Here is a 22,284-nt window from a genome sequence, read left to right on the forward strand (position 1 = left end):
GGAGGTTAAGTGTGCAATATATACTCATGGTAACTATTGCACTCTGCTCTGGCCGCAGTAAAAATGTGCATTTTTCTCTTCATAAACGTTTACTTTATAAGTTGATTTAGGTACTTTGTTGAGTATTTAACTGTATCAGCTAAATTTCATCAAACTTTTCATGTGAAAGTATAACAGACAGACTTTCCCATTTATAATATTAGTATGGAAGTAATGACAAGGCTACTCCTTTGACTCTATATTGGAAACTAACTTTTGCCCGCCACTTTGCCCGCGTCAATTTCCCACGGGAACAGTTGTTTTTCCGGTACCCTATGTCCTTCTCCATACTTCAAACTATATGTATGCAAAATTTCAAGAAGATTGGTTAAGTAGACAAAGCGTGAAGAGGTAACAGACAAACAAATAAACTTTCGCATTTATAATATTAGGATAGTATAGTATTTAATGTTCGAATTAAATAATATTGGATGAATGTTTTGTATAAAATATTCCCTTCTTCTCCATAGATGGTGCCAACAATTTAAGCGTCTCCTAGAAGAGACAGGCTACGTGACTCCAGGAAAACAGCTGTCTGAAGTGAGGGTCCTGCTGATGGGGCGGGAGTGCTACGAGGCTCTCACCGAGGAGCAGCAGCAGAGGGTCTACGACCAGCACCAGCGGGAGATACAGCGGAGGGCCAAGCATAACCTGCAGGTCTTTATTTTTTAAATTCAAAATAACATCATTTATTCAGAATTCAGAAATTAATATCTTCACAGGCTCGTTTTCACGTCATATTTTAAATTAAATAATGTTTACCAAAGCTACAAACTACTAGCGTTTCGGAACGACCACTGCTGTAAAGAAACGCTAAAAGAAACTCATTTAAACAGTGTTGGCCCCTATCATGCTTGAAAGACTTGCCATTTTTTAAATATAAATATGTGTATATTTTTCACAGTAATATAAAAATGTAAGTACACAATAAAGTACAGTCAACAACACATCAACCTATCTAAATTAACATATATATATACATAGCAAGAGGTATACGGAAACATATTATGATTGTTAAGTGCGGAATTTCATAACAATTCGTTCAGTAGATTGTCGCATTTATAATATTAGTTGGATAGTATGTATGCGATTATTTTCCATTAAATGTCGGCAGGTAATTGTAAAAGTTACGTCAGATGTGTAGGTTAGCATTAGCAATAACACTCGAATAAAGGAGAAATAATTACACAATTAAGTCCCAATTTTAAAATAAGTATATTGTTACAGGAACTCTTGCTGGAACACGCGGACTTGTTCTACCACTTCAAGAGTATATCTCCTACTGGCACTATCACTCAAGAAGACATCAAGGAAATCACTGATGTGTTGCAGGACGACTTTAGGTCGGTTTTAGTATACGTTTTTTGTTTTTATTCTCATGGTACACAGACAGAATACAGATAACATGTCGTTCATTGTCATATTCCATATACATGGAATGAAACACACAACGACTTTCTTGGCACCATTATTGGATTGGTTTGCCATTAATGGCCCAGAACACTCGGGACAAAATTATCTATGACACAAAAAAAAAAAAACTAAAAGATAATCGGTTCATCAGGCAGATACATATACAGACACGTTAAACTTATAACACCCCTTTTTTACGTCGGGTGTTAATGAGTGAGATTGGTATATACACAGTCACGACGATATGGTGTATACACAGTCACGACTATATAGGATTCAAACCTGAGACCTTTCGATACATAGGCGGTCTTGCGGTATAAAGAAGCCTATGGGAATATCCAGCTTTTCAGCTATTTGTACACAAAAAATGTCATGAATTTATCACTCAGTTTTGATGTGAAAGAAGGCCAAACAATCATATAAGAGTGTATGGTTGTGTGATATGGCTTTTTTTAAATTTGACACGTAATTCCGTTGTTAGATACAAAATGCTGGACCGCATGGAGCAGGACCGCAAGCTGATGCTGTTCCAGCACCTGGGCTTCGTGCACTGCCCCATGCGGGAGCACTGTCCCGCCGCCTCCAAGTGCTTAGACGGCACTCTGCCGGTCATACTGAACACGAGAGTGGGGTGAGTCAATCCTTGTCTTCTTATCCATGACTGGATGTTGCCCGGGGCTTCACTCCCGTGGGAATTTTGAGATAAAATATAGCCTATAGCAATCTTGGATAATGTACCTTTCTAATGATGAAATAATTTTTGAAATCGGTTCGGTAGTTTCGGAGATTACCCGCCTCAAACATACAAACTCACAAACGTTTACCTCTTTATAATAATAGTATAGACAAGATGATGAGATGACTGATGATAGGATGGATGCAGAAGTACATAAGAGGCATGTTAACCTCTACATAAACAAATTTATCATGTTTGAAATATATATATTTTTTATTGTTCATTTTTTCATTATCATATTGAAGATATATTTACTATATTGTCTTAAAAACAAAATACATGGAGTTAAAGTCGATTTGAATAAACAAAATATGGCATTTGTTTCAAAAAATATTTATTTTCCGTAACAGATATAATGATCTTATAACTAGGTGTAAATAGAATTACATATTTTTCAGTTCGCTAACATCGACGGGCGAGTTGCAATGCCACGCGGGTCCGCCTGCGGCGCCCTGGGCCCTCACCACGGATTCCAATCAGATCAACGTCATTATACTGGGCGTAAGTATATTATAATTAATGTTATTACTAGCTTTTGCTCGCGGCTTCGTCCGCGTGATTTTCCACGGGAGCAGTTATTTTTTCGGCATGAAAGGTGTATGTCCTTCTCCGTACTTCAAACTGTAATTATGCAAAGTTTCAAGAACATTGGTCGAGTAGATAGAGCGTGAAGAGGTAACAAACATACTTTCGCATTTATAATCTTAGTTAGAATAATTAGCTCAGTATTGAATATAAGTTTCAAATTCAGGCGCACAGCATAACCTATCTTTTGTTTCTTTCTCGTTTCTACACAAACTGTAAAATAAATTAATCATGAAATTCAGGCGCAGAGCATAATCTATCGTTTGTTTCTTTCTCGTTTGTATACATACTGTAAAATAAATAAATTGAAGGTGGAAGGCATAGCCGATGAGTTCGGCAAGCGGGTCCTGGCCGGCTGCGACGCCGAGCGGCGCGCGGCGCAGTGTCGCGTGGAGCTGCGCGTGCGCACTGACGACTTCGCGGCCGCCAACACGTCCGTCGATGATTTCGCTGCCAACGGTATGTATGGCTATGGCTCCACACTGTACGGTAGGCTCAAAAAAAAAAAGACAGACTTAACCTTTAAATTATTTTTTGAAATTAGCTTTTCTTAACCGCTTAATAGCTTATTATTTTTTTCGTTGATAAAAGTTGTTTAAATTAAAAAATCTTGTCTGCCAATAATAGTTTTAGACATAATACAATTTTCGTCGAAGTAGCTAACATATTACATAGCAGACTTTAATGAACTGATAGTTTTGACTTGTCATATTTACAACATTTTGAGAATTTTTGAACGATTTCAATGAACTAACATTTCAAATGGAATTAAACTTGCCCAAGTGTTAAAATTTTAATGTTGACGATAGTTGCTTAAATTAATGAAACTATTTTTGTGCTTGATTTAAATAATAATATTATGTACTACTAGACACCATCCCCTCCCTCCCCGCATCTCTCGGCCTCAGATGCCGATATTTTTGACAAACTACAATTTTTCACCGTTGCTTATAACCTAATAGAAAGATCAAAATTGGTTGTTAAACACCCAGCATTGCCAGCCAAGAGGACACATACACATTTTTATAAACAGACGTACCTGTAATACTATTTTTTCCACAGGATATTTCTGCGTGTATCAAGACCAGGAGTCGTTTGAGTTCATCAGGGGCTGCACTGAGAAGACTCTGCTTACGAGTCTCGAACAAGAAGATAAACAACCCTTCCAGGTATATATTTATCTCTCTCTCATCTGAGTGCATCCTTTTTTAGGCATATAATATCACATTGCAAAAAAAAAAATTGATTCCATCTGGATTGGGGATATGGGTATTTCCAATCCCTCACAAATGTATATACTCTTACAATCATTGTCTCATACAAGGACACACCTCATTGCGTTTTTTTTTGTTTTATATTTTCGATGAGGTAACGTTGTGTTAGCGCCACGGAGCAGTGAGGCCGCGCCCTACCTAGAATGTTTTATGTTCAGGGTCTTCCATTGGTAGTGATGTTCATCCAAGACGAGGGTATGGACAAGAAGGAGATCACGAGATTGCAGGAGGAGGGACAGAATCTTGCCGATAAGTATGTACCTATTTATTTAGTAGCTTTATTTTTACAACCTCTGTGGCCTAATGGTCATTCAACTACATTGCTGCTGCATGCTATATTGGGGTCCCGGGTTCGAGCCCCGGTCAGGTTGCCGGTCAGATGGAAAATGAACTTTTTCTGATTAACCTGGGTTTGGGTGTTTATCTATATATATGTATATGTAGTAAAATATAGTGTCGTTGAGTTAGTAACCCATAACACAAGTTCGAGTTTACTTTGGAGTCAACTCAATCTGTGTGATTTGTCCATACATATTTTATTTATATTCACTTTACCAGTCTAGATGTTTGTCTGTAATAAATTATTGTGTTTATAAAAAAAAAATGTTCTAGTAAAAAAATAATTTATTTTTTGTTTCAGTTTACACTGTTCCTATATGGAAGCGTCTGTGAGTGAACTAGGAACCGAGACGCTAACAACTGACGCGATACAAGAGTTGATCAGAGCTAACAGAGAGAAGGCCAGCTATGCTCATTTGTATAAAGACTTGATTGTGTGCTTCGATTCAGATATCAAGTGAGTAGATGCATATATTTCTGTATGAACTTAGCCAAATTTACACTCAGCACTGTCGGGCAGGGAAGTGAGCACCCAGTGGGCAGCACGAGTGTGTAAACAGGTCACTCGCGCTGTCGCTGCTCACGTCACTGCCGCTGCCCGGCGCTCCCTCGATTGTCGGTTTTTCGCGCGGAAGTCGGGACAACTATACGACCACAGTAATGAAAACACAATTACATTTTTAGAACTTTATGATATTGAGCGGGTAATATGGGATGACTTATACTGATCAGTCATAATGCTGTCGAACCAGCAATTTATTCAATCATTTCAAGTCTTATTTGCGAATTGATAAATAAAGAAGAGAGAGAGAGAGAGAATAAGAATAGAAGAGAATAAGAAGGCTGAGTGTAAATACACGCGTCGTTATTGCCGCTGAAGTATTTAGGGAAATATTTCCGACAGCGGCTGAGTGTAAATGTGGGGTAAGACTTCACTTTTTACGGCGATGAAAAACCAACAATCTATACCGAATCTGCCAAAGTTCGGCGAACGGTTTCCCGATTATGTATACAGCATGACACGTTATAAAAAATATAATTATTTGTGTCTATTTCAGGATAATGGTGTGTATGTTCTGCGACGACCCCTATTCCCCTGAACGAGTGCTGAGTCCGTTGTTGTCTCACCGCGCGTGCTTCCTCACCGGCGACCGCTCCATCGTTATAGAGACTTTCCTGGGGGACTCCAAGAGGAAAGTCGAGGTGGGTAGTGGTATTGCGTGAAAGTATAACAAACATACATCCTAGCAAACTTTCGCATTTCTACGACTAACTGCGTCCCGGGGCTTCGCTCCCGTGTGAATTTCGGGATAAAAAGTAGGGTACTTTTTATCTCGAAATTCCCTCTGATGTGTTATATTCTACTCGTGTGCCAAATTTTATAAGAATCCGTCCAGTAGATTTTGCATGAAAGAGTAACAAATACATACACATACATCCTCACACACTCTGGCATCTATAATATTATTGGGATATTAGCCAGCTATATGAATGTATCACCCTACTCCTATGTACAAACATAGAGACTTAATTGGGATGTAAAAGTAGGAAAGTGTATAAGAAACCCGAAAAACACTTAGATGAGAGACAGAGTCTTATACTCCTGAAAAATTGTATAGTGCTTGTATTATATTGGTTGTTATGTTAGATACATAAATAAATAAAATAAACACTACAGGTGATAATCTCGAGTTTCCACGGCGCGTCGCAATTCAGAGAGGAGCTCATACACGGGTTCATACTGATCTACTCCGCCAAGAGGAAAGCCAGTCTCGCCACCTTGAAGTGAGTATTGTTTGCGATTTAAATTATTATCATAACTAGACACAAACAGTCTATAACTCGTCAACATTTTAACTACTACCACGCTTTCAAACAGTCGTAATTCGTTTATACTTCTAGTGCATTCTCAATGAACATCCCCAACCTTCCGATCCAAATGGTGGCCGTGACGGACGGCGGGAACTCGGCCGCCACCGCCTTCTTCGGCACCGACGTCGGCCACGCGCTCATCACGGAGGGCAACGCCACGGCTGACAAGCTGAACGCACACTTCACTACCTACACTTGCAGCGCTGAGAATAAGTGTAAGTTTTTCTATATATTATTTCGTTAAAATGTAGGTAGATGGCGCTATGATGTTGATGTGGTCACAAATAAAATTACGCTGCCACCAGTTTCTTTGCTGAAGGAAATGCCACAGCTGACATATTGAACGCACACTTCGCTACCTATACTTGTAGCGCTGAGTAAGTGTATGTACTATATTAGGATTTAACATATATTTTTCTTCTTAAAATCTATGTAGATGGCGCCACTATTTCGATTTGGTCGCACGTTATAATAAAGGTATGCTGCCACCAACTTCTTTACTGAATGAAATGGAAAATCTGATAAATAATATGCTTTTATTTAGTGAAGTGAGAGTTACAAGTGTAGTGATGCAAGACTTAGATGGCGCAACCATTTTGTAAATCTACATATCTATGTAAAGACATGACAAATCGAGAACGCGTGTGCCGTGATGTTTCTTCTAAATTTCTTCTATGAACAAGCTTAGTGCTTAGTGTCAGTCGTCGATTGTTGTCTATTTATTTATTACTAGATATTGCCCGGGGCTTCGCTCCCGTGGAAATCGCCTATAGCAATCTTGGATAATGTATTGGCCTATAGCAATCTTGGATACTTACTTAAAGAATTTTTGAATTCGGTTCGGTAGTTTCGGACATTTCAATTGTTTTCATTAGGCATTAATAATAAGATTTACATGGCATCTTGACGGCGAGACATGTCGGTCCTTACCTATATTATCTGTTACATCTTGTTTCACGTGAATAAATAAATTAATTTCAAACATACAAACTCACAAACGCTCATCTGTTTGTAATAATGATAGGATTATATTTCCCCAGCGGCATTCTACACTCCGTTCTTCAAGGAAGTGTGGGAGCGCAAGGGCGAGATCGAGCGCGCGTTCAGACTGGAGCCGCGCCGCAACCTGCCCGACGTCGCGGCCGCGCGTCCGCCGCCGCCGCCGCGTCTGCACTCCTACCTCGACAACCACAAGTCACTACTGCATACTCTATACTCCACACTCCATACTCCACACTGCACATCTCATTATTTATCATTATTGACCGAGCGACCGCGGTCTAACGTTCTATTTAGGCCAAAAAATTTTTTTGTATGTATGTATGTTTGTAACGCGATAATTTTCGAACCGTTGGTCCGATTTTGATGGAATTTTAAAGGTATGTAGGATATACCAATAGAATTTTTAAGTTCGTGGGTCATCAGAATCGATTCAGTCGTTTTTGAAATATTCACAATTTTGTAAAAGTTTATTGTGTTTGCGAGGTCCAAGTTCGCGGCGAACTACTAGTTATTATAATATTACCCATTGCGCCTTTTTGAAGTTTTGTATGTTGATATTTCTTTTCTGCACATTTCACTTTTGGTACAATAAAGAGTATTTTATCGTATCGTATAGTTTTCACATAATAATTTAGATTTTAAATGTAAGTCTATATACAGTGTCAAGAAAGCGAAGAAAATGAATTGAGGGCGTGCGACCCAAATACAAATCAACCAATCTTGAACATTATATTTCATATTGCAATGGAAAAAAATATCTAGCTCGTTAATCACTCTCCATCACGATTTAAACGTGTGTTTCGTGCATTTTTTTTAATGTTCCGTCTTGAAATCTATAAAACATAACAACTTTATTGTCTATTACAGGATGGAACATAAGCTGACAAATTCGCTGGATCTTCTCATTGGTCCGGATTCCAGAGCCGACATTGACTCTGAGTACAGTGATACCATGAACAACAAGAACAGAGGGTTTTTGAAAGGTAAGATAATAATATTTGTTTTATACGACTACTGCTCTGAAATAATCATTGTTGAAATAACCATATTTGAACTTCTGAGTGAAAATACGTAATTGAACTGGAACAAAAACCGGCCTGAAAAATTGCATGGAAATCCATTGTTCCCTTGAGAGTTACATAATTTATAACCTGGTCGAAATAAATGTGAACCTCGCCATTTACACTGATCCAAGCACAATTCCGTCGTGTTGCATCAATATTCAATGACAGCAATGAATATAATTTTGAAGACTGGTAGAAAATATGATTCTACTTTAAAAAATCCCAACTACTGAGAATATGAATATTTGATGACGTTGTTGTTTTATGCATTAGAAATTGTATTTTTTTTATTGTCGTCGTAGGCAGGTTTTCGTATGAAACACCTATGTATCACTCGAAAGAGAGTACGATTCACAACTCATGTGTAATATATACCCTCGTTTTAATTTCTCGGGGAAGTAATGAATATAATGTGTGCAGGGTTCAGTGTGTACCCGCCGCCCAGCACTCCGCCGGAGCCGGCGCCGCCCGACCACCGCATGCATGATTTATCTCGTAAGTTGTCTATAGATAGATAGATACATTGTTCATCTATTCTGTAAGGCGTCGTTGTCATCGAGTCTGATCAGATACTTTTTTCCATGTGTCTTAAACAAAAAATATATGGGGCATATATTTTTTGTTTGTATGTACTTTGTGACGTAACTTATTTCTACTGTCACTGGTATTAGTAAATGACAATTTTTAAGTCAAAAAGCACATGTCAAAGATCCTTTAATGAAAACTAAAAAATACAAAATCTTACTATAAATAAGATAGATCTATTATAGTGACATTTGATTTTAGTGTTTCGTATTTGATTTATACCCAAGTAACCACAGGTAATATGATTTTATCAATCTGAAATAAGATTTGTATACCTATTTTTTTAAAACTGTAAATTTGTAAACGCAGCGGATCTCAACTGTTCGGAGGATTCGCTCAGCACACACGAGTCAGGTGACTGCATGCGAAGATAAGCCTTACGGCTTACATATTGAGGATTCACTTTTGTTTTGTAGATAGATAGCATCACTTTTAGCATTTTTTTGTGTCTAATAATTTCCAGGAATGCGTATTGAAGACGTCTATTTTTTGCATGATGTAGAAAATAGTATTTTGTGTTCATCGGTTAAGGATTTTTTGTGTTATTTATAATGTAAATAGATTATAATTTGTGTACTATTTTAATAAGCAATGACCGAATCAATGTTTTTTTTTTATATTGATTTTTTAAGTCATAATGAGCATGTGTAAAATAATTATTCCGTTATGTTTCATAAAATAATGTAGTAATTTGTAGTTATTTATAAAATTATTCTTCGTTTCTTCGGGGATCAGAGGAGTGAGGGAATTGAAGAGGAGGAGTTCTTTAACTTATGCAAATATTGTTATGTTTAAAGTTACTTTTCACTGTAAACCACTACATAGTATAAAATAAAGTCGAGTCCCGCTGTATGTATGTCTGTATATATGCTTAGATCTTTAAAACTGCGTAACGGATTTTGATGCGGGTTTTTATATAGATACAGTGTTCAATATAGTATAACATGCATAATATTGCACTCATGTGAAGTCGAGGCGGGTCGCTAGTATGACATAAAATAATGATCCCAGCCGTTATAGGCCGATCATGATTAAGTATGATTATGTAATTTGTTTTTTAGTTAAGAGCAATTGCCTAGCAGTGGGGCACTAATGGGTCTAGCTAAAATCCTGAAGAAAATCTCTTAACAATAGAATCGATTTATTTAGTCCTGTGAATCGAATGAAACGAGCCAATGAAATGTGATGTTTATAGATGGCGGTGGTCTATGGCAGCCGGCGAGTTATGGCCATAGAGCATTCACGATGGGCCCGAGCAAACCCCATCCGCCGCCGCAGCGACCACGACATTCGCAGACCCTGAAGGTAGCACCAGGAAATAATACAAGTTTTTTTTTTTACAAAAATATAATTTTTGCCATAAGCTTTCAACGTCGTCAGAGAGATCTTATGGCTTTTATCCCCTGACAAAAAAACCCATGTCCGTGCTGTAAACGGTTGAGGAGTTCCCGGAATTCCAAAATTCTGACGTTTTTTCTTTTCACTATGGTTTTTTTTCTATACTTTCGTGAGTATTCTCCTTTGTGATATGTTTGTTATTCATAAAACATGATTTGTATCTTATTTTGCCAGCAACCCGGCAAGTTGGACATGAACAACTACACGATGGTCAGCGACGCCCTCCAACACATCACAATAGGACCTCCACATTCCAACAGAGATAGAAAGGTAAAGGGCAATATTTTTTATCTTTGTTTTTTTTATGTTTCTTTTTTATTTTGGTTATAAGGTTTTTTTCTTTTCTTCCTTTTATATATACTGTAATAGGATACACATGTACCGTTGTATTTAAATAACAATAAATAAATAAAATAAATAAATTTAAGAGTTAACATCACTGCAAGTTTCTATTGTCCTTAAAATGATGTTAGCTTGCGCGGTATATGGAAAGAATGTTTAATTAGTTTTTGTCCTGTAGCCGTTTTCGAAGTATTTCAATATAGATTTCTAAAATCATGAAATTTAGCAAGAAGCATTGTTTTTCAGCATGATTTCGGTATTCAACATCTTGCATTAATTTTAATACATTGCATAATTATGAAGAACAAACAAATTTAAAAATCGGTAAATTTACATAACAGTATATAACAAAAAATCTAATGTCACGAAGCCAACACGTCCTTGACCTACTTACGGCAAATAAATAACAAATAATGTTGAATGTATGATATTCCAGTCGCAAAGATCTGGTTGGTCGGCCGGCGGCGCTCAGCAGCACCACCATCCGTCCGGCGTCAGTTCTGAGACTGAATTAGATGCACAATACGCTCAGGTAATGTTTCTTTGTATATGCTACTAGCTGCGCCCCGGGGCTTCGCTCCCGTGGGAATTTCGGGACAAAAAGTACCCTATGTCCTTCTCCGTACTTCAAACTATATGTATTCAAAATTTCAAGAAGATTAGTTGAGTAGGTATAGCGTGAAGAGGTAACAAACAAACTTACTTTCGCATTTATAATATTAGTTAGGAATCTTTAAAGTATCTGCCACCGATTTAGTGTCTGATATTATTAATGTAATAGAAACAAGAATTTGGCCATCTTATACGACACGACGACTTTATGAAATATATGATTGAAGGAAAAATTGAAGCTAGAAGAGGGAAAGGAAGCCAAGAAAGACATTCATAGATGAAATTAAAGACAAGGTAAAGGTCGTGTCGTATAGGGAGGTAAATGGCAGGAAACAGAGAAGAATGGAAAATACTCCATCGACAAGAACCTCGTTCTTAAATCTAGTGATTGATTATTAGTCCTATAAGTATAATAGCCTAATATCTAATAGTCTCCTAAAAGCACCTGACATGACTTTTACGACGAAAGTATTCTGATATCAAGAGGCAAGTAGTCGCATACACACTAGTGAACTTAAACTGTCAACCAGTATGCAGGTTTCCTCACGATGTTTTCCTTCACCGGAAGCATGTGGTGGTAAATGAAAAATACTATACACCAGTCAGATTGGTATACAAACTCATGCACGTTTAGGATTTGAACCTATATAACAGAACGTTAATTATTACGACAAAATCCTACAGGTATTACATTTCAGTTTCTTTCGAAAATAAAGGCATTGAAAATTGAGCTTTAAAGTGTGCTTGGTAGACATACTTTGCGTTGACAGAAAATTCGTTATAATAATAAATTATTTATCAGCTCTTATCTTTTCTATATAAATAAAGAATGTCTACAGAAAACGTTTTGTGACTCACATTTCGATGTGCTTTCAGTCAAATCATGTTACCAGAATTTAATATGAATTCTTTTAGTTTTTATTCGAATTGATTAAATATTTATGAAATGCTCATTGTAAATTTATTTAATGACAGATAAAAGAACCGAACGAATATATGGAAGCGCCATCTATGATGCGGTTGCGGCGACATCGACGACACGAGAAAACACCACTACACCAGCCATGTAAAATATTTTATATTATATTTTACGTGTATTAAAACATTTAACGCATTCACTTAAAAAAAGGTCTTAATAATAATACTTTCACTAAAAGTTCTACACTGTTTTTTTATGAATGATTTAAAATAGGTTTTATTTGTAGCCCTCTCTGAAACGGACAGTTCCGGATCAAGTTCCGCTTCCGGCGGCGGCGCTAGCGCGGCCAGAATACACAGGAGACGACACAACCACCATCACGCACATAGGCACTATAAGAAACGGTGAGAATTTTATGTACTCCTATTTGAGCATTTTCTTTGTTTCTTCCAGACGTTAAGCGTCGGAGCCCGTGGTCCGGTTTCGAAAAATTGCTACTAATATTCGGTAGCTCATTTTCAATCGCCACTCAGTGATAACGTCCAGAACATAGTAGAGAGTATAGTCAACAGCACAAATCTACTCAAATTAGTTTGATAAGTGTTATACAGTTGTCCGATGGCGAAAGGCGAAACAGCATCCAAGTGCTGACAATCAGTCGTTGGCAGGCAGGCAGGTTGTCAATTTTATTTGACATACTGTATCTTTATTGATTTTTTGTATTTTTCATATAGGTATATTTGATATATGGTATATAAACTTATACTCATTGTTACCAATAAGTTGGACTGTCTTACAAAAAAAAAAACTTATTTTTATTGTTTTATAGACAATCTATAATAGAAAGTCGTATATTTGCAGGTCATTAGGTAATTTAGTCGCAGTGCAAAGTCCTAGAGTGCCGAAACTGGGCATGTTTGTGGGACCGCCTGAACTACCCACCGGCTACCGGGCGAGGACTCAGGAGGATAAAGGTAACAAACCAAGGGGTTTTTTTTACAAAAAAAATCTAGCTGGTATATAAATATACTAATATTATAAATGCGGAAGATTGTGAGGATGTGTGTATGTATACTTGTTAATATTTCGCGCAAAATCTACTAGACCAATTGCCCTGAAATTTGGTACACGGGTAGAATATAACCAGGAACACATGGGGGACTTTTTATCCCGAAATTCTCACGAGAGCGAAGCCCCGGGGCGCAGCTAGTAGCGTAGTAGCTAGGACATAGAAATTACTTCTCAAGGACATATGACATTTCCACTGCGTCCAGTAGTTTCAGTTTTGCGTTGTTTATCACTCAGCTACGAAATAATCTAACCCCGTTATTCAAAAGTTAAAACACACTTTTAGCTAAACTATGGTGTGTCTCATTCTATCAATGTCAAATATTATAAAGTGCGATAGTGACAAAACATACTTTAGTTTTTTATGAATAAATGAAGTTTTTACGCGCATATGAAGTTGCCAGAAAGAATGAATGAAATGGAGAAGTAACTGTTTATAATATATACTGTTGTTTTAGCGAGCGAATCTAGTGAAGGCAGTTCCGACGGAGAGACCAGAAGGCCGCGGCCTCTGCCGCCGCCGCCGCACCACGAACCCGCTCATAAGGTATTCTCTCTTTCTGCCTGTCTCTCTCTCTGTGTCTGTCTCTCTCTGTGTCTGTCTCTCTCTCTCTGTGTCTGTCTCTCTCTCTCTGTCTCTCTTATCTCCGCATGTTACCGATTTCGTTTGGGGCTGTGGCGCCGCGAAGAGACAGCGTAAAAAGGAAACCATTGAACTGAAATAAATAAATAATTAAAATGTTGATGATGTCGGCTGTGAATTTGAACCGGCAGCCTGACTGACGCCAACCTTCCTTGGGAATGCTGTCGTTGCCTATCAACTGCCAAGGTTATGTGTCCCTTAGTCGTCTCTTACGGCTTTATTATGCTATGCTTGAACTCATGGGGCATGTAGGATCGGCCCCGGGCAAGGATTTAGACGGTTTATTTGCACTGAGATTTTTTTGTCTCGCATATCATGCATGTGGACAAGATGAACCTTCTCAAGTTCTTACCGATTTTAATTTTTTAAATCGTAAAATTTACGGTCTATAGTCTCAAATAGATATATTTTATAATTTATTTGTTTATTTAGATACTGGGTGGTGAATATCCCTCGTCAGCGCAGGACAACTCCTCATCGAGCGCGGCAGACTCCAGGCGGAGACCACATCCGTTCTCCAAGCACGACCGCAGACACAAGGTAAATAAAACTATGAGTGGAAAAGATTATCACATGCGATTGCTGGATGCAATTATTTAATCTACGAGTATACAGTCCATATATTTATACTAGGTTTTTCCGCGGCTTCGCCTTCGTCAAATTTCACCTCACCCATTATAGTCATTTAGGGGAAGGTTTTGAAGGATTTTTTGAAAGAGAACTAATTAGACGTATACTTAAAACTACTCAATATGTTGATGTAATAAATATAAGTATATACAATTTTTTTCATATTTTATTTTTCTATTAGGAATTTTCCAAAAGCAAAGACTCGAAGAAGAACTCTACGCAGTTAGCGAATGCGCCGTCAGCACAAAATTGGGGACCGCAGGTAAATTGACATTTAACTATACCCTATTCATCTTAGACTGAGACAAAAGTTTAACAAACCTTGAACAAAAAAGTCATTATTTCTTGTTATTCCTGTATGTATGTATGTATGTATGTATGTATGTATTTATTTATTTATTTATTTATTTATTTATTTATTTATTATGATTTATGTTGCAGGGTTCGCACGGTGTGCCTCTGTTTGTGGAGAAATGTGTAGAATTCATCGAGCGAGAGGGACTCGCCTCTGAGGGCCTGTACCGAGTGCCCGGCAACAGGGCGCACGTTGAAATGCTGTTCACCAAATTTTATGAAGGTCAGTCAATAATCCTCCTCCACTTTATATCCCATGGCTCGGTATAAAAAACCCAGCACAAACAAAAAAGAGCTATTAATATACTATTACCATTTCTATAATAAAATGTTGTGACGATACGCGGGGCTGTGGCAGACTGGTGGGGTAAGCAGTCCTGCCATGGCTCCGCCCTTTATGTGATGTGTTGATAAATGACGGAAATAACATTTTGTTGTTGCTAAATCGAGGAAATTATTTAATTTAAATATAAATCCAATCTCTTTTGCATTAATTTGAGACATAACTCAATGAATATACCTTTTTCCAGATCCTAACATAGATCTAGAATCTCTAGACATACCCGTGAACGCTGTAGCCACGGCGTTGAAGGATTTCTTCTCGAAGAAACTGCCGCCATTACTGGATGAAGCGAGTATGGCGCAGCTTGAAGATATTGCGGGTGAGTTTGATAGATAGAGGTACTCTTTATTGCACCTTTTACATAAGTTATAACTAGGTATTCAAACTTACATGAGTGCAAAGGTGTTCTTCTCTTTCCCCCAACCTTCGGGGAAGCTTTCACTACGGCATTGCTTCTAGTGACGAATTCACTCCCATTAAAATAGTCTCATTCGCCGCATTCGGCGAATTCTTCGACAATATTGTATGTTTGGAGCGCTGTTTTTGATTACCAAAGTAAATCCATCTGATGCTTTCGACATGAAAGCTAACGAACGCCAATCAAAACATACAGTAAATTGTTTAATGCCAGCTCCACACTGTAACCGAACTTCAGACACATGTCGACGCGTATGAATGAACATTGCATAATTGGTACGAATGCTTTTAATTATCGCAATGAAAGACCAGCGATGTATACCGAATACGCCAAAGTTTGACAAATGTATGTCGAATACATGTTTTCAGTGAGTCGAAATGTCAAAAAAACGTTGTTAGCTTTAAGTATTAGCTGTACTGTTACATGTATCTGCAGCAATGCGCGGCTGCATCGCGGGCGGCGTGGAGCTGAAGGACCGCAGCTGGCGGCTGCTGGCGCTGCGACAGCTGCTCAACACTGCGCTCACGCCCGTCGCCAGGGCCACTCTCGACTACGTGCTCCACCACTTCGCCAGGTGAGTGTGATGTGTTGTCGTGACCGCGATACTTGTCCAATACGATGGCTATTTGAGCAGTGTCACATAGGTTTATGTTACAATAGGTAATTTTGTTTAAGATTTTATAGGTTAAGATACTAACATTGTTGTAATAGTAACAAAAAATGTAACAAAGTTATATATATCTATACATTTAATAAAACTGTAAGTGGACTATGTTTGTTCGCGCAAAACGTAAAAACTACTGGATGGAATTTGATGTTGTTTTCACGACTGTGTGGCTGATAGTCTGACTTAAAATCGAATGTAGGTTTGATCGCGATACGTTGCTTAGAACCGGAGATGTTGACAATAATAAGTTGTGAGCTGACGCATGAAATAAACGCTGTCGTAGTCTGCAATAAAGATTTTATTATTATTGCGTTGTTTCTTTAAAGTAATTCACAGGTCGTGGCTCGGTCCTATCAACCTAGCATGAGGACATAACCTTTGTGAGACGTTTGTTATAAAATGATATGAGACACGAACCATAGCATGGCCGTATGGACACCAAGAAGATGCACTTGCAACTATTTTTCAGCAAAAACTATTGAAGATGAAAATGTATACTACGATGTATGGGGCTATCCATCCTAATCCATACTAGCATTATAAAGAGAAAAGATTCGTAATCTTGTTTGTAATAAATAAACTCAAAAATTACTGGCTACTTTATTATGGTTTTACCCGAGTTTCACGCAAAATCTACTGGACCGATTGTTATGAAATTTGGTACACGGGTAGAATATAACCTGGAACAACACATAGGGCACCTTTTTATCCCGAAATACTCACGGGAGCGAAGCCCCGAAGCGCAACTGTTATAAAGTTTATATGAAGAAAATAAAAACAGAGTGGCTGACAACTGCAAGCTGAACTCGATGGACAGCAAGAACCTGGCCATCTGCTGGTGGCCTACTCTGCTGCCGGTGCAGTTCTCGGACATGGGCCGCTTCGAGATGACGCGGCCCTACCTCGAGGACATCGTGCAGACCATGATAGACCAGCACCCCTTCCTGTTCCGCGGGCAGGAGGCCTTCGTCATGGTGTGAGGGGTGAGTTTGTACACTTGACAGATATTACTGTGGGTTAGGGTGGCCAGATGGAGAAACAACCGCTTTACGTTAACCGGCCACTTGGTTGGGTAAAAATCTAAATTCGTATAGATAGGTATTTATATAACCCAACACAATAATTAAATGTACACTTTAATTGATCAGTTTCTTTTTTCTTTAACATAAAAAATATTAAATTACTTAAGTCATTCTCATCGATGTTTATTAGGAATGCATTTTGACTCCGAAAATCGTAATCGTGTCATAGCTTTTTTTTTTGTTTTTGACAGAACAGTCAAAATCAAAAATATATCTATCGGGCTCGTATGGGAACAAGTGACGTCACAAATCTAGGAGTCATAAAGCGTTCTAATTATACTTCAATGAGAACTAAAAAATATCAAATCTTACTATAAATAAAATGCATGTTATTATCGTGTTTCATTATTTTAATGCATTTACACGTTTTATTTTATACAAATATTTTAATATTAAAGGCAATATCCTATTCTTTCTTTCGGTCAGTCGTCTGTTATTATTATAAATTTTGCCATGTTACAGATTTACGCATCTGACAGTTAATTTTGTACATTATTTCTAGGAACCCACAATGCAGATTGCATTCGTGATGGACGACGTGTGACGTCATTTTGGTACGGGCCCCAACACTTAACACGCGACTCTCGCCTCTGTTGCCTCGTAATAAGTGTTATTTCCGCCCGTGGACTTTGCGAAACGAAACCATTTGAGTGTTATATTACGTAAAGTGTATGACACGTAATTTTAGAAATGTAAGTTTTCAATATGCGTATTAGATCCTGAATATTGTTTTCAGAGATTTTCGTCGTAAGATTCGGCAATTTTTGATGTCTTCACAGAGGCTATGAGATTATTTTCTGTCTTAAGTGAAAAATTGAATGTTTTTTATAATTATTTTATACTATAAAAAATTCTCATATCAATTGGAGAACATATTTTCAATTTAAAAAAAAAAACGTCATGAATTTTTTACATTAATTTTCTAATAAAAAAAAACAGTATTTAATTAAAAACTTGAAGTTATATCTACTGCATCTAAATAGGATAAGAAAATTCGTGCACAAAAGTATTTAATGGTATAAAATGTTCTAAAATAAGTATTATTGGTAACAATTTGTATTTATAATAATGGCAACACCACGTATGCACATTCCGTTCAGTCGATATGTATAATTAATTGTTAATTATTATATTAATGGTATTATATAATCGTTGTTTTGTAGCGCATAAAGCTAGTGATTATTTATAGTGACACCATTGTAATGGGCGAGAAATTTGTGTGTTGGGTTTAGGTATACAAACTCGTATACGAAATGGGTATACAGTACAGTAAATAGCGACATATAATTTCGCTTATTCAGCTGAGGAACTAAGGAATTAATTATTAATTTCGTTTATCGAGCTGAGGAACTAAGTGCTACAGCTTTCCTAAAGAGGGCTGACGACAGGCAGGTAGCCGGTCGTAAAATCACAATCTAATCTTCAAAATGTATTGTCTCGTCTCAGTTACACATGAATATATTTGGTCTCCTTTTTTGTGGGTCAGAAATTGTACATTTGCCATTTTTTGAACTTTTTTCATGTGATACCAAATGAAACACTTTATAAGTACTTCATTGTTATTTTTGTATATTTATTATTAAAAGTCAATGAGACATATTTTCAGTATTTTATACCTATTTTGTATACGACCAATTTGAAATGAGATTGAATACGAGAACTCGTTTTTATAACACCTCATTTAATTTTATTCTAAGCGTTTATAAAATTATATTTTATTTACACTGAACTTTCAATTTTATAATTGAGATTATTGTTGTATACGTCTTGTAGATATAGCATCACATTTTTTTATATACACTGTAAGCATGAGTTTTTTCCACGAAAACGTCAAAAGTTTATATATAATATTTTATTTCTCGTACGATAGAGGCGCTGTACATTTTATAAATTATGAGGTTCGTTTCTTTGATATAAATTTATTGCATAAAGAAAACACGCAGAATCGAAAAATAGAAAAACTGAGCAACGGTAGACTTATGACGTTCTCGCAAAAACACATGCTAACCCCGCTGAAGATCTCTTGTTTTCGTCTGTTTGTCATTATTGGCAGCTTTCATTGAGACTGATTTCTTGATGCAATACTATACTGAAACTCACAGCGCACTATGTTACTATAAAATTGTAATACACATGCCAGCACGCAAGCAACTTGCATGCCACTGCATGCCTATATAGCTGCAAGTAGCTGGCACGGTACATTTGCAATTTTTTTACTGGCACATTTAAGGTGAAAAATCCTTTGAATAAAAAATATATTCAGGTCATTATCAAATATATGATCTGATATTCATACTATATCATTTTTACAGTTTTTTTTAACTCTATTTTTAAAAGTAACGCAACATTCAATATGGAAAGGCCTATTTGTATTAAGTGTTTATGGCTAGACTGATGTAGTGTGTATTGTGATGTCATGTAGAATTAACGCAAATCATCCTTACTGGTAGAATTCTTTCATGCTCAAAAAAATAAATATATAAAAAATTCTGTCAGATTTCCAAATTAAGAAAATTATAATAAAATATAAGATAAATGTTATATAAGAAAATTGTTTTGAACAACAAGATATCAATATTTGATTTTAATACATAATAGGTATTATTTCCATCAATTTGAAAAGATTTTTGTTAGTAAGGGTGATTACATTTATGCCATTACGATCCTTTTTGCCAATATTATAAAGGTCGGGTATGCTTTATATTTTGTTCAATATTTACGTATATTCATTGTAACTTTTTGTAATGTAAATGTTTGGTGAATTTGATACTCGAATCGAGCAATGCAGCTTCGTTTTTGTACATTTTGTTGTGAAGTTTTTCTTATTAGTATTATACGTAACGAATCTCGAAAAAAGTACATTATGCGAAAAGAAAATGCTTACAATTTTATATGAGATCCTTTCGCGTCCCAAGCCCTAATATAGCAGGCACTTACGCAGGGACTCAAGACCCCAGTCTGCGTCGTGCTTTACGGGTTAAATTAACTTATCACAAAAATTCGCAATGCAATTTTGTATTCTATATATATGGTGAATGAGCTTCTTGAGTTACGCGACGCAATTTCAATGGATTTGTTATAGATTTTGAAACGGTAACAAAATCAATGTAACTATTTATAAGAATATTTAATATATTAGATGTCTCCAATTAAGCGTAGTTAAGTATCGGGTAAGATTTTATCGGTATAATAATGTCATTATATCATCGTGCGTATTTGTGTGCGTATGCGCACCCACACATAGGTGCGCGCGCGAAACGACACGAAAAATATCATGTCCATTAGGGGAATGCGAGGGCGAGGGAATTTTTTATATTTTACTATGAATCGAAAAAGACAGAGTGTTACTACTACCTGTGTTTTAAATTTTATTTTTCTAGAAATTTCCGCTCTCCTTGGATCTCAAACGGAATGGTCAATCTCTGAACTTCCCCTAATGATTTCGAAATGCAATTTCTATATAAATACTTATTCGATGTAAATATTGTACATTCGTTTTATTTTATTTTTGCGTAACTTATTTATTGATTTTATTTTTTTATGGAAAATATTTAAAGCCATATATTTGTTATTGCATTATGATTTGTGAGTGTTTTATCTTTTTATACTTTTAGCACATTTTGTTGTTTTTTTTAAAGCGATGTGCCATTATATCGGATAGCGCGAAGTGATTTGGTGATTCCTAATGTTTGTAAGCATTGGTTTTTTTGTCTTTGAAAATTCTTGTAGGTTTCTCGATTGTTCTAAGTAGAATCAATGTTCGCTTGGTCGACTGAGCGCTCACTGGCGGAAGGCGCCGCTCGGGTGTATGTGTCGCTAGATGGTGGAAAGGTGATTTTTCGCTTGTATAGGATATCTAGGCGGATAGTGAGATTTAGGTACCCTATGTGGGAGCTCTTGCCTTTGATGTTATAAAGATAGGATTATGGGGTTTAACATAGGTGCAACGACTTGTGTGGTCGGTTTCAAACGTTTGAATAATCTTAAGCGTTCTTTTCCTTACAACTCTTATATCGTGATGTGTTGTCAAGCTACGTTAGTCGCTAAATCAAATGTACGGTTCAATTTAGTTTGAACTCGAGATTTTATACGAAAATGTTATTAGTTTCTTATTCAACGAAGCCGTTTTGACGAATTATGTTTCTAAATTAAATTTAAAATGGAAATTTGCACCCAAGTGCGGTAATGTAGGTCAAGGAACAAAATTCTTTTAATTAAAAATAATTACACTATTTGAAAGATAATTCCTAAATTTCCAACTATTACGGTCTTACTATTAAACTTTGTCTAAAGTTAAACACCTCCAGAATGAAAATATGTTGACAACTAGAAAACGCTATAACGACTGGAAATATATGAATTGAGAACAACAATTCAAATTCAATAAAAAACAAAAGTACTCTAATTATAAAGGCATATATTTGATCCCACCGTGACAAGTTCTTTATGTAACATGGCGCGATGAAAACATCTGAAGAATATGACTTCTTAATATGGGAGGATAGTATGTGTAACCAGTGTTCGACTTCAGACATAGTTTTGCAGACCGTTAGTTACTATTTAAAATTGCAAGTATTTTTTTATAAATATGATGTAGTGTGATGAATGTTGTGATAAAACCGTCGCGGCGCCGCCCCGAGCCTCGGCCGTCGCATCCATTTGCTATGCGTCTCCAACTGTACAACACAGTTCAAAGGAATGTGTCATATTTTATAATAAATAACCATATATGTAATTGGTGTTGTTATTTATTCTCCCAAATTGATAGCGGCTGCGGAAGGCTAGTCATGTTTATGCCTAAACTTTTGAAATGATTAAAAAAAATTCAAATTACACTTAAAATATTTCAAAAAATCATCCAGGCCTAACAACAGGGATAGGAGGATATTATTTATTATA

The 22,284-nt window shown here is 36.7% G+C and overlaps 1 protein-coding gene across 5 annotated transcripts in view; it reads left to right on the forward strand.

The window, feature by feature from the left end:
• The window catches only part of RhoGAPp190 (Rho GTPase activating protein p190), a 33,793-nt gene extending 11,673 nt beyond the window's left edge, over positions 1–22,120 (forward strand). For 4 of the 5 annotated variants that reach the window (XM_053762859.1, XM_053762860.1, XM_053762858.2 and 1 more), the window contains 29 exons: positions 510–696; positions 1,267–1,382; positions 1,934–2,083; positions 2,587–2,689; positions 3,085–3,232; positions 3,836–3,942; positions 4,206–4,300; positions 4,688–4,843; positions 5,445–5,589; positions 6,065–6,171; positions 6,289–6,473; positions 7,299–7,452; positions 8,128–8,243; positions 8,745–8,819; positions 9,219–9,263; positions 10,105–10,214; positions 10,482–10,577; positions 11,086–11,181; positions 12,237–12,327; positions 12,467–12,584; positions 13,042–13,154; positions 13,707–13,795; positions 14,324–14,431; positions 14,703–14,783; positions 14,963–15,098; positions 15,406–15,537; positions 16,072–16,210; positions 17,085–17,286; positions 17,888–22,120. In XM_053762859.1, the coding sequence (XP_053618834.1) occupies positions 510–696; positions 1,267–1,382; positions 1,934–2,083; positions 2,587–2,689; positions 3,085–3,232; positions 3,836–3,942; positions 4,206–4,300; positions 4,688–4,843; positions 5,445–5,589; positions 6,065–6,171; positions 6,289–6,473; positions 7,299–7,452; positions 8,128–8,243; positions 8,745–8,819; positions 9,219–9,263; positions 10,105–10,214; positions 10,482–10,577; positions 11,086–11,181; positions 12,237–12,327; positions 12,467–12,584; positions 13,042–13,154; positions 13,707–13,795; positions 14,324–14,431; positions 14,703–14,783; positions 14,963–15,098; positions 15,406–15,537; positions 16,072–16,210; positions 17,085–17,283 (3,397 nt within the window). In that variant the 3' untranslated portion in view covers positions 17,284–17,286; positions 17,888–22,120. The remainder of the gene's footprint in view (positions 1–509; positions 697–1,266; positions 1,383–1,933; positions 2,084–2,586; positions 2,690–3,084; positions 3,233–3,835; positions 3,943–4,205; positions 4,301–4,687; positions 4,844–5,444; positions 5,590–6,064; positions 6,172–6,288; positions 6,474–7,298; positions 7,453–8,127; positions 8,244–8,744; positions 8,820–9,218; positions 9,264–10,104; positions 10,215–10,481; positions 10,578–11,085; positions 11,182–12,236; positions 12,328–12,466; positions 12,585–13,041; positions 13,155–13,706; positions 13,796–14,323; positions 14,432–14,702; positions 14,784–14,962; positions 15,099–15,405; positions 15,538–16,071; positions 16,211–17,084; positions 17,287–17,887) is intronic. The other variant, XM_064436724.1, reaches the window with a different exon arrangement.
• Positions 22,121–22,284: the final 164 nt, after the last annotated feature.

The sequence above is a fragment of the Plodia interpunctella genome, chromosome 23 (assembly GCF_027563975.2).
Source record: "Plodia interpunctella isolate USDA-ARS_2022_Savannah chromosome 23, ilPloInte3.2, whole genome shotgun sequence".
In the NCBI taxonomy this organism is placed as follows: domain Eukaryota; kingdom Metazoa; phylum Arthropoda; class Insecta; order Lepidoptera; family Pyralidae; genus Plodia; species Plodia interpunctella.